The 12,791-nt window shown below is 46.0% G+C and overlaps 1 protein-coding gene across 1 annotated transcript in view; it reads left to right on the top strand.

Annotated features, from left to right (window-relative positions):
- Window positions 1-8,949, top strand: part of LOC143788783 (uncharacterized) — a 30,848-nt gene extending 21,899 nt beyond the window's left edge. The window contains exons 2-4 of the mRNA XM_077278665.1: window positions 4,856-4,956; window positions 5,433-5,523; window positions 7,112-8,949. Coding sequence (XP_077134780.1) covers window positions 4,856-4,956; window positions 5,433-5,523; window positions 7,112-7,126 — 207 coding nt within the window. The 3' untranslated portion in view covers window positions 7,127-8,949. The remainder of the gene's footprint in view (window positions 1-4,855; window positions 4,957-5,432; window positions 5,524-7,111) is intronic.
- Window positions 8,950-12,791: the final 3,842 nt, after the last annotated feature.

The raw sequence follows: 12,791 nt of genomic DNA, 5'->3' as shown, positions 1-12,791 counted from the left end.
GGGGTACCGCCGCTATATCGTGCAGGCGCGGTCCCGTAACGTTCTCTCTGGTTGCTAGGCCTCTGTCAGGATCCCACCCCTGACAGGGACCCCTCTGAATCTTCCCCCTACAACACCCTCTGCCACAAGGTGTTGCCTGGTTCCAACCCAGTCAGCTTTTTCCTCTAACTTCCTGCCTAACCCCCAGTTTTACCAGATTGTGAGGAGTGGCCTAATGAATAGAACCCTTAGCTCCCCCTGGAGGCCAGACTGTGAAGTGTATTGGTGTCTGTGATACCTGGTCAGATGAACTCCTTCAGTGCCATCAGACGTACCATAGCCCCCCTTAGCGGCGGAGCATCAGTACTGCAACGACCAGGACTCTGGGGCGCTGCACTCCCCCCCGGTTAAATCCAGTACTCCTGGACTGGGAAGAAAACTACAATACATGTTAGCAAAAAGACATACAATTTTGAAAATGCAAGTACAAGTAAACTTGAACAGAGCTTCCCTTTATGGGAGGTAAGGACACTTGAACGTTGCAAACATAGTTAAATACTTTAAATAACCTTGCTATGAATAACTTTTCTTACCCAACCAGGTATTCTACTAAGTGCAAATTCTTTGAACAATAATTTAACTTTGCCTTTAAGGACGTACTCACTAAATCCACTAAAGACCTTCTTATAACACATTATAAGGCTAATCAACTTTTATGCATTCTCCTTCTTTACATCTGCAGGACCGCCTGTCCTAACTGCTCCAGGCCTACTGCCTCTCCTTTCTGTTACAGGACCGCCCCTTTCTGCCCGGGCCTACTGTCTTTCTACTACTATACACGGTATAGAACATATCATCCATCTTTCGGTTCAGGATTACTGAGCCATCTCTGTATGGCTCCTAAGAGGACTCACTGACTAACCCCGTACGGGTTCACTTTCTGTCCTCATTCTTCTATCAACATTATCAAACATTTCTTACAATTAACTAGCTTTCTACATATAACTTTCACATATCAGCATTATTACTTCTTCTTTTTAAAGCATCATCATTCCTTAAGTGCTATCGATGAACATCCCCTTTAAGAGGGGACCAAGTCTCTATGAGGTAGTGCAACTTCTCAAGCTGCAAGTCCGTATGCAGCAAGGACTCCGGTACTGCTTCCAGGAACAGTTTCTTCGCAAAGAGTCCTTTCTTTGATAAAACCAGTAGAGAGCACCTTTAAGAAGGTGCAAACTATTTACAACATCAGTTTTTGAATCATTCACCGTCCATGATTCGGCAGTCTCTTGATAACTGGGGCAAAAAGTAGAAAACAAACGAAAGGCAATAGGGATCCCGGGTCAACAAAGGGATCCCTTTAAGAGTTAACCCTGGACGGGTTTTAGCAGCATAACAGCAGAAAACAATAAACTATTTACAATCAATAAAGCATTTTTGCTTACTCAGTTTTCTGGCGGTGCAGGGGGCAGTCTCCGATCCGCGGCCGATGCGGTGTCAGTACCGGTGGTTGATCTCTCAGGTGCCGTCAGATCACCCGGTGTCTGGATTTGAAGGCTAACCCTGTTTGCAAGTTCGGTAGCCGCCACAAGGAGGACGGTGGTGATAGTAACAAGGTCTGTCAAGCCCGGATCAATCATGGTCGGGGCAACAGGTGACGCCCCTTCAGGCTCGCAGCGTTGGACGTTCCGAGCGCACCATCCTTGCGCACTCCGGTGGCGGGTGTAGTTCACCTGATCCCCCCCTTTGCAATGGGTCACCATATTGGTTGCAGCAGGGAGTTTTCACATTGTAACTAGTAACGAAGACGTCAGTCGGTAGTCCCGGTTCCTGTATGGAGCCCCAACCCCGCTTTGGGTGAAAGGCCAGCACAGTTCCCCGCTTTACCGCATCTTTCCTGCCGTGCGCAGGCTCTGGGCATTGTACTGTTAGTGGATCAGTCTGTTCGGTCTCTTTTCGGTTTTTCCAATGTAGGATCAGGCATTGTTTATATTGTTCCCAAGTGAGCACAGCGAGGGTGAGGCCGTCTTCCCGGGCTTCATCTGGCCCGGTCCAGGGGGTGTCCCACCGGAGGATCACCCCGTCTGGGCCCACATCTATGGGTTCTCCCATCTTGGTCGGTAGTGGAGGTACCAGCTTCCCCATCGCGTCGGGGGTGAGGATCACCCGCTCCACCGAGAGGAAATAGTTATTGCTGGGGTGAGGAACGGGAGCGGGATCGGTCAGGAGAGCTGGATCGGTCGGGGGAGCAGAATCGGCCGGGGGAGTAGGGGCGCCGTCCATACCTGCGCCTGATGTGATTCCACCGATGTCGATCTGTTCCGTTGACGAGGACACTGGAATCGGCGGCAGCCTGGACCGCGGCTCCTCCGAGATGGCTTCTTGATGTGGCTCCGCCCTCCATGGCTCCGTGGCTGGGATAGGTAGGCTCGGCTCCTCCGCTGGCGGCTCCAAGGAGTTCAGATCCTTCACCGGCGGTGGACGCGAGTCCGCCTCTGGTGGGTGAGGGCAAGCTGGGATCACCTCGCTGTCGCTCGGGCACTTGCTGTTCATCATCGCTGTCCGGCATTCGGCGGCAACGCATGCACCTGGCTCCGCCATTTCTCCAAGGTCGAGCTCCTTCTTCGCCTCGTTCCCGCCGTTGCAAATCAGGGGGCGGTTCTCCTCTGCTGCTGGGCAGGTCGTCATCTCGCAGCAGAAGTCGGAGGGGGGCGGTCGCTACTTCTGGCGCCGCTTTGGTAGTCTCCTCCCATGGCACGCCCTTCTTCTTCCTCTGCGCTCCCTGTGGCGCTGCAATGGCGGCGGCTTTTGGCGGGAACTTTTTGCGGCAAGTGGCAATACACAGTCTTTACAATAAGTCACAGTCCAAGTATAATAAATCACAGTTCCAAGGCACACATGACTCGATTTTTCAGGCTTAAGTAGATCCTGTTCGTGACGCCAAGTTTGTAGTGCCCCCACTGTCGCAGGGCCGAGGGGTACCCGGTACCGGGCCTCTGAGTCTCTGTTCTGGGGTTGTCACGGTAGCTAGACCCGGTCCGTGACCCTGCTGAGGGGCGTATAATTAAGATGGATGTATGGTGATGATGTTATGGTGCGGTGAAGTGCCGGTCGCAGTAAATAACGAGGACACCAGTTTGCAGTCTCTTTAACTCTTTACTGAAGGCTTCAGGGTCCTCAGTCTGGAATACGGTTAACCAGGCTGCGCAAGTCTGGCCGGTCCGATGGCACCTCCAGAGTTCCCTTTGCAGGTGGAAATCTGTGCCTACCGTCTAGCGCTTGTGTGTTGTGGTCCTCCCCTGCTGTGCTCTCGGGATAGTACCCCACAACTGTTGTGTCTGTTTCTCGTGTTCCCTCACAACTCGATTCTGATGTTCTTCCACGTCCCCCAGATCTTATGGTTAGGACGCACCCGTATGACGGGGAGGCTCGGAGCTCTTCCGGGACTCTAGCGTCGCCCCACTCCTGTTGTTACCCCCCTGTGTCTTCCTAGGTCAATTCGCAGTGACAACGAAAGTGTGAAAGCGGTTTAGTAAAAATTACTGTTATTTACTGGAGTGTGGTTTTCTCATGGGAATGGTACAAACAAAAAAAAAAAAGTCTTTGTACAGAATTACATTCACATCCTGTATCGTTAGTCTTCGTTATAGTTACTGATAAAGATGCATTTAAGAGACGGATAAAAAGGCATTTAAATACAAATACTATATTCTGCAATAAGGCATGGGCACAGCTTCTGATGTCTCGCCAGAAAATAAATCCATGTCTGATCACTTAACATTTATGCATTAAATATACATATTTTACCAACTAAAGTGTTAATGTCCAATCTCTGTGACTGGCCCAAGCTGGAAAACACCCATTTTTGGGCTGAGTTTACATAAAGACCGAGACCTTTTCTCATACAGCTCCCAGAGTGAAGCAATGGAGGCGCTGTTCGGTTTTATACTTGCAACGCACTAGCTGGGCAGTCTGGTACATTAATAAGCAGCTTGTAAAAAAAATCTTCTATGGTGCACATCCTTGTAAAACAATGCAAGCAAAAGTCCACAAGACAGTGACCTACTCGCCACTGATGTGAAACCAGAAGTCTCTTCTTTATATCTGGCTCGTGTCAGGGAATAGAGTTATGGGAAAGATGTTTCACATGAAACCACGCTTCTTCAAAGGCTCATAAGAAGTGTAGTATCACGCGAAACATCTGTTGCCAATATTTCTCTGTATTCCATGGCACGAGGTGAGTCCACAATATTAAAAAGACATGGTTTTACATCGGTGGCGAGTTTGTCTTCTTGACTCTAGGAGTTGTGCCACCTCTTCTGTCTTGGGCATGCTTGAATTTTCTGTGACTGTTTTCTGAAGATTTGGCATAGTCCTGGCAAATTTTGAGTCCATTGATTGAGACTAGATGAGGTTGTTGGGGGAATTTTATTTATTTTTATTTTTTTTCACCCCCTCCTGTAGAGGAGTACAAAATGACTGTCCAGTCAAGAGGCTAATGGGTAGCTGTGATCCCAGGTCTGGAAAGTGAGATCCTGTTTTGTTTTCCTCTTGATAATTTAAAATGTGATAACGAATGAATAAAATATATAATTAAGTGTGCGTGTGTGTATATATATTTTTGTACATGATTAGCAAGAAAGCCATTTTTGCCTGAGCTGCTGTTAACAAAAATCAGAGATCTGCTATAGGAAGCCAGAGTCTATAAATGTTTGTTCATTTGTGTCCTGTGCAGTGGTCATTGTGCAGGGAGGGGGGAAGAAGTAAACTGTGACCACTTCCTATTAGGAATGTTGGATTTTCTGATCATTGTAATCCTGCCCTGTCGAGAACGGGAATATATTCTGATTGTCACATTTGCAACTTGTCTTTACAGGTTCGAGTTCATGCTGGAATCATCGCTGCTGTTGTTGTAGTCGCCTTGCTGGCATTATTGGCGGCCATTTTAATCATAAAAAAATACTGCTTTCCTGAAAGGTGAGGAGATTCTGTTTTGCAAAACGGTTATTCAATGGAAAATGGATTCACAAACTCCATCTTGTGCTTTTGGGGATTCATGAAGACAGTGGAACTTTTTTTTTCTTCTACCTACCTGCAGTATCGCCAGCTTCTGGTTCGTCATTACACCGTGGTGTGCACACATGGAGATTTGCACCGACGTGGCCCATAGACCTGGGTCTTGCATAATAAAATTATATTTTTTGTTTGATATAATTTTTTATTTTTTTGCTGCTTTTATATGTAGTATTGCTGTGACTTTCTGAAGTGTGAAGCAGGCCTAATGTAAGAGACGTGGTCTGAGATACGAGCTCTGACACTGGGCTGTAATTCCTCATCTGTCTTGATGAGCATTATAAATAAGCTGTGATATCGGTATTATTTCCTGCTGATTCATTTGCACGTAGCTTCATATTGAAGAGACCATTTATAATTCTTTCCTTTTTATTTTTTAGCAATGTCACATACAGATACTCCACGCTCAGAAATCACCAAGAAGATTTAGACAACAGCACCACCATCAGGCTTCAGGAAGACTCGGACGAGGTAATGAGCAGGACTTCAGTGTCCTCAATCCTCCTACACAATGTAGTGTATATAGAGGGACAGTCTGGAGTGACGGGGGAATCTGTCAGGCGATTCAGGCTGCCCAAACAGCGCACAGCATGACTCCCTGCCAGTCCACACGCTGCGGCAGGTATGCTTTTCTCTAAAACACTCCGGTGTTTCATATAGTTAAGAGCTGGCTGTGTACTACAGCCAAGGCCAAAACTACTCCAGCGTCGCCCTCATCCATCTTCTCTCAACCCCACTGCCAGGTATCGACAGGTCTGACCGAAATATGTATATCTACTAAAGTTACTCTGTATGGACCACACTATTGTGCTCCTTTTCTGACCTCCTGTTCTCCAGCCGTAGACTTTTATATTGAGTTGGTCTCCCATTTACAGATATAACGCATAGCTCCCAACCGTCCCTCATTGTGCGGGATTGTCCCGGTTTTCAGCCTCTGCCCCGCACGGGGCACTCTAATCCCGCGGCGCAGACAGCAGGACCGACACGCCCCCTTGTATAGTTAAGCCATGCCCCGGGCCCTTACCCTTCTGTATGGCTGCCTGCTTTCTGCGCACAGGACCTGTGATGAGGTCACAGGAGGGGAGGAGTCAGCGGTCACATGATCGGCAGATCGGGACCTCCGTGGATTGCAGGACTTGCTGGTTGCTGCCACCTTGCCACATGGTCCTGCAGGAGGAAAGTAATGCCTTGTATGGGGTCAGGAGGTGTACAGTGTGGATGTAGCAGAGCCGTGTGTGTGTACGAGGTGTGCGGAGCGGAGCCATGTGTGTACAAGGTGTGCGAAGCTGAGCCTATGATGCTCTCAGGGTCCAGACGTGTGACTGTGCAAAATTTTGTGGCTGTAGCTGCGACGGTGCAGATGCCAATCCCGGACATACACACATACATTCAGGTATGTATGTATGTATGTATGTATTATAGAAAAGGGTTTTTTGTTTTTTTTTATTTGCTCACCTTTTTCTTAAAGAAAATAACCCTTGTATGTGGCTATGAAATGCATCCATGCACGTAATATGTAACATATAGAATTATTATTTTCACTTTTATGCATTGCAAAGAATTAAATCTCTGTTTAAAATCTCCAAAATAATCAGCACATGAGTGCAATCCTAGCTGGTACTGTGAGGCTATGTGCATACGTTCAGGATTTTTCACATTTTTTTTTCGGCCTTTTTCCGCGGAAAAAAACGCTTAAACGCATACATCATTTTTAATGCATTCTGCAATTTCTGTGCACATGATGCCTTTTTTTCGCCGAAAAAAGCGCATTGCGGTAAAAAAAGCACATCGTTTTCATTAATTTTGCGGATTTTTCACGTTTTTGCCGCTATTTAATGCATTGGGAAGCTCCGGCGAAAAACCGCATGCGGATTTCCTGCAGAAAGTCCGGTTTTGTTCTGGAAAATTCTGCAGAAAATCCTGACGTGTGCACATAGCCTTAATGTATATTCATTACAAATCGCCGTGTGAAGTCAGTGAGGCTTCTTGTTCTTTTCGCTCCCCACGTAGCTGACCGGCCGTCATTGGAAATCTTACACAACTTTCTTCTCTTTTCCAGGATTTGCTGGACTAGCTGACACTGTGCAAATATTGGAACCTGGCAAGGAACACTCCATTGTGCAAAGTGCACTGGCCTGTCTGACCCTTCTGCATTGTCTGGATATCTCTTTTCCTCGATGTGATTTATTTATTTATTTTTTCTCTCTTCACTGATTTTAGCATAGGATAAAAAGTTCCATTTACCGTATAAGCCAAGTTTTTCAGCGCTTTTTTTTTTTTTTGTGCTGAAAATACCCCCCTCGGCTTGTACAGCCAGAAGCCGGCGGGGGACTGGGTGCAGCGGGTCACAGGAGGCAGGTGATGGCGGCTGCTGCTAAACCCTGTGCCCGCTGCTAAAGATAAATTAATATTCACTGCACTGGCAATGAATATTAATTTCTCTTATATTCAGCGCACAGTTACAGCATCAGCCGCCCGGCTATTTACCACTCCCATAGGCGTGGAGAGAGGTGAGTATTTATTCACTTAATGAACAGGGACATGTGATCGCTCGGCCGGAGAGCTGTTGGCGTCGGAACAAGATGCTGCGAGGGCGCGCAGGGAAGGTAAGTAGGATGTTTGTTGTTTTTATGCTTCTCATGGGGGCTATGCAGACAAGGATGGGGACGAGGAGCTATACAGACCAGGCTTATACTCGAGTCAATAAGTTTCCCCAGTTTTTCAAGGCAAAATTAGGTGCCTTGGCTTATAATCAGGTTGACTTGTACACGAGTATATACGGTATATTATAAACTCAGTATTAAATTATTGCAAATGATAGATGACATTTTAAAGGGACTGTTTAATACCAGAGCCCTAGTCTCTACACCTGCTCCTGGTACGCATAACATCCGTGTTAACTACCTCAGTGATATTGAAGCGTGTTCACATAAGGGCAGAGGCACAATCGTGATGGTGTATATTAACGAGATCGGTGCTCCCTTTAATAAGTCATTGACCCCAGGAGGTTTGTCAGTATTGTGCCTTCTGGCAGCGCACATTTGTATTTTAGGTACAGTATGAAGGAAGGCTGTGATCACATTTGCATTATCAGCATTGTTTGTAGCCTCCGTCACAGAATGTTTTTTTGGGGGGGGTTTTTTTTCCTGTCTTTATTTATATTGCCATAAAGTGCTCATAAAAACAAGCACCTTTGCAATTTACTACCTATTTAAAGTTGTCATCTGTCCTTGAGATATTAACACTTTCTCTTTTTTGTTTACAGATTGTTGCCTAGGAAACCGACCGCCACTGCTGTCTCGTTTGTAAGCACTGTGCTGTAGCTGACCGGGATTAGGTAAAAGCTTCAGCTATCCTGGCCAGCTTCAAAACAGTGTTTACAAGCTCAATAGATAAGGGCTTGTAAGTATTGTGTATGTTGTGCTATCTAGCAGCGACGGTCGGTCTCCAAGGCACAATGTGCTCTAACTAAAAGAAACTGGTAATATCTCAAGAATGACTGAAAATTTTTGAAAACAATAAATTACTAAATTGCTTGTATTTACAAGCTCTATCCATTTATAAAGATGGAAATAACCCTTTTAAAGGAAAAATCTTGCAGTATTGCAGCACTATTTATTTACTGAAAAGCAGCGGACCCTTATGGGAAGGTGATAAAGCCCCATTATGAGTCAATAGGGTAAAAGTCCCTCAACATACCCTATCGAAAATAATAGCAATGAATGTAAAAACTGATCCAATAAGGGTAGATCAGTGCTGAATCGTGTCCTTACACTCCATATTGTGGACTCTTATTACGGATGTATAACATTACGCTGGATTATGATTTTAATTTAGCAGCTTTTACAGATTTAAGGGATTTCCCATGTTTATTTAAATAAAAACATAATTATTGTATAATTAAAGTTGCAGATTTTTTTTTTTCAACTGTTTACCATTCTAAATATCTGCTTGCGCTCAATGAACAGTGACACATATGTAATATATAATTTTTTTTTTATTTTTCTAATCTATTGATTGAAGGGAGTGTACCGCTGACTGTGTGTATGTGTGGACACACCTTCTCATTTAAAGATTTTTCTGCATTTTCATGACTATGAAAATTGTACATTCACACTGAAGGCATCAAAACTATGAATTAACACATGTGGAATTATATACTTAACAAAAAAGTGTGAAACAACTGAAATTATGTCTTATATTCTAGGTTCTTCAAAGTAGCCTCCTTTTGCTTTGATGACTGCTTTGCACACTCTTGGCATTCTCTTGATGAGCTTCAAGAGGTAGTCACCGGGAATGGTCTTCCAACAATCTTGAAGGAGTTCCCAGAGATGCTTAGCACTTGTTGGCCTTTTTGCCTTCACTCTGCGACCAGCTCACCCCAAACCATCTCGATTGTGTTCAGGTCTGGTGACTGTGGAGGCCAGGTCATCTGGCGTAGCACCCCATCACTCTCCTTCTTGGTCAAATAGCCCTTACACAGCCTGGAGGTGTGTTTGGGGTCATTGTCCTGTTTGAAAAATAAATGATGGTCCAACTAAACGCAAACCGGATGGAATAGCATGCCGCTGCAAGATGCTGTGGTAGCCATGCTGGTTCGGTATGTCTTCAATTTTGAATAAATCCCCAACAGTGTCACCATCAAAGCACCATCACACCTCCTCCTCCAAGTTTCACGGTGGGAACCAGACATGTAGAGTCCATCCGTTCACCTGTTCTGCGTCGCACAAAGACACGGTGGTTGAAACCAAAGATCTCAAATTTTGACTCATTAGACCAAAGTGCAGCGCCCCAGAGTCCTGGTCGTTGCAGTACTGATGCTCCGCCGCTAAGGGGGGCTATGGTACGTCTGATGGCACTGAAGGAGTTCACCTGACCAGGTATCACAGACACCAATACACTTCATAGTCTGGCCTCCAGGGGGAGCTAAGGGTGCTATGTATTAGGCCACTCCTCACAATCTGGTAAAACTGGGGGTTGGATAGAAAGTTAGCCAGAAAGCTGACTGGGTTGGAACCAAGCAACATCCTGTGGCAAAGGGTGTTGTAGGGGAAGATTCAGGGGGGTCCCTGTCAGGGGTGGGATCCTGACAGAGGCCTAGCAAACAGAAAAGAATGTTAAGGAACCGCGCCTGCACTACATCGCGGCGGTATCTCAAGAAAGGACAAGAAGCGAGGTTTATTGTGGAGAGTGAGAAACGAGATCAAAGCAAAAAGGAGATAACACCAGTAGGAGTCGTGCTGTAAGATCGAGGCAACATCCTATTGAGTCGCGTAGCCGGTGGCCAGAACGCCGAGGAAGTATTAGACTCCAAGCAATACTTCAAACAGAGGCAGGACAGTTGATTTTAGGTTGGCTGTCTCACCAAAATCACCTAAGCAGACATAGGGGGCAACTGTGGGAGAGAGGCGACGCTAGGGTCCCGGAAGAACTCCAGGCCTACCCGTCATACGGGTGCGTCCTATCCATATCATCTGGGGGACGGAGAAGAACATCAGAACAGACATGAGTTGTGGGAAATAACATCAGAAACAGACACAACAGTTGTGAGGACTATCCCGTGGTGCTCAGCAGGGAAGTACTACAACACACAGGCGCTAGAAGGTAGGCACAGATTTCCACCTGCAAAGGAAACTCTGGAGGTGCCATCGGACCGGCCGGTCTCAGGAAGCCCTGTTAACCGTACTCTGGATTTTGGACCTTGAAGCCTTCAGTAAAGAGGCAAAGAGACTGCAACCCTGTGTCTTCGTTATTCATCGCGACTTGCACCACCACTCACAACTTTCATTGGACGCCCCTTAGCAGGGTCACGGACTGGGTCTAGCCACCGTGACAACCCCAGAACTGAGACAGAGAAGCCCGGTACCGAGTACCCCGCGGCCCTGCCTCTGGGGGTGCTCCAAAAGCACAGATTTCCACTGGTCTAATGTCCATTCCTTGTGTTCTTTAGCCCAAACAAGTCTCTTCTGCTTGTTGCCTGTCCTTAGCAGTGGTTTCCTAGCAGCTATTTTACCATGAAGGCCTGCTGCACAAAGTCTCCTAACAGTTGTTGTAGAGATGTGTCTGCTGCTAGAACTCTGTGTGGCATTGACCTGGTCTCTAATCTGAGCTGCTATTAACCTGAGATTTCTGAGGCTGGTGACTGGGATAAACTTATCCTCAGACGCAGAGGTGACTCTTGGTCTTCCTTTCCTGGGGCGGTCCTCGTGTGAGCCAGTTTCTTTGTAGCGCTTGATGGTTTTTGCCACTGCACTTGGAGACACTTTCAAAGTTTTCCCAATTTTTCGGACTGACTGACCTTCATTTCTTAAAGTAATGATGGTCACTCGTTTTTCTAACAGTCTATTCAGTAGGACTATCAGCTGTGCATCCACCAGGCTTCTGCACAACACAACTGATGGTCACAACCCCATTTATAAGGCAAGAAATCCCACTTATTAAACCTGACGGGGCACACCTGTGAAGTGAAACCCATTCCCGGTGACTACCTCTTGAAGCTCATCAAGAGAATGCCAAGAGTGTGCAAAGCAGTCATCAAAGCAAAAGGTGGCTACTTTGAAGAACCTAGAATATAAGACATATTTTCAGTTGTTTCACACTTTTGCAGGTCACAGGTGGCAGGAGCCGGCTGTTAAAGAGAAATGAATATTCAGTGCTCCCCATGCTCATAGTCACACCCACCTCTATGCACTGAAGCTAGCGCCAAGAGGTGGGAGGAACTATGGGCGTGGGAACCAGTGAATATTCTTAGCAGCAGCCGCTGGCTTCCTGCAGCCGCTGGGCTCCCAGGTACACCAGTTACTAAAGAGATTTAATATTCACTGCTCTCCACTACCATAGGAGTAGGGAGCAGTGAACATTCATTGATCTTTAATAGCAGGCACACTGTTAGCCGCAGCAGCCAGGCGATCACATGTGCCTGATATTAAAGATCAATGAATATTCACTGTTCTCCACGCCTGTGGTAGTGAATATTCATTACGTCACTGCCATGTGCTGCTTACAGCATAATGAGCTGCTGGCATCAGAACAGGACGCTGTGAGGGAGCGCAGGGAAAGGAAGTAGAATGTCTTCGGGGTTTTTTTCTTATGGGTGCCATGTAAACCAGGATAGGGATGAGGAGGGCTGTGCAGACCAGGATGGGGATGAGGGGGCCATGCAGACCAGGATCGGCGATACTTGTACAGAATTTGCCACTTTTTTTTTTTTTTTCCCCTCCTCTAAAACCTAGGTGCAACTTGTGGTCCAATGCGTCTTATAGTCCAAAAAATACTGTGTATATATTTATTATATATGTATTTTTTTTTTTTTTTTTTTTAAATCCTTGATCCTAAAGCGAGGTAGCGTAAAACAATGACTTCATGAAACATAGGTGGGAAAAAAAAAAAAAATACTCTGACGAGGTTGTCCATGCTGCTCACTTCGGTGGAGGACACGAAGTCAGTGGCACAATCCCTTGTAAATATTATCTTTATATAATAAGAATAAAAATATTATTGTTACAAATAAAATTACATATTCTGCAAATCTTTCAGTGACGATGAATCCTAATTGTGCGCACTACACGCTGTCTGGACTCAGAAATCTGATTTTGTCACATTGCCTACTCGTCTGCTTCTTCTAATTCCTGGACAATGCCGAAGAAAAGTGAAGATGTGATAGAAACGTGATCACTGCTCTGGCGTGCTTCATGTCATGACCTTGGGATCACAACCATTGTACCTTTCTTCTTTCCTGA

The sequence above is a fragment of the Ranitomeya variabilis genome, chromosome 8, assembly GCF_051348905.1.
Source record: "Ranitomeya variabilis isolate aRanVar5 chromosome 8, aRanVar5.hap1, whole genome shotgun sequence".
NCBI classification, from domain to species: Eukaryota; Metazoa; Chordata; class Amphibia; order Anura; family Dendrobatidae; genus Ranitomeya; species Ranitomeya variabilis.
This window is presented reverse-complemented; position numbering and strand designations above follow the sequence as displayed.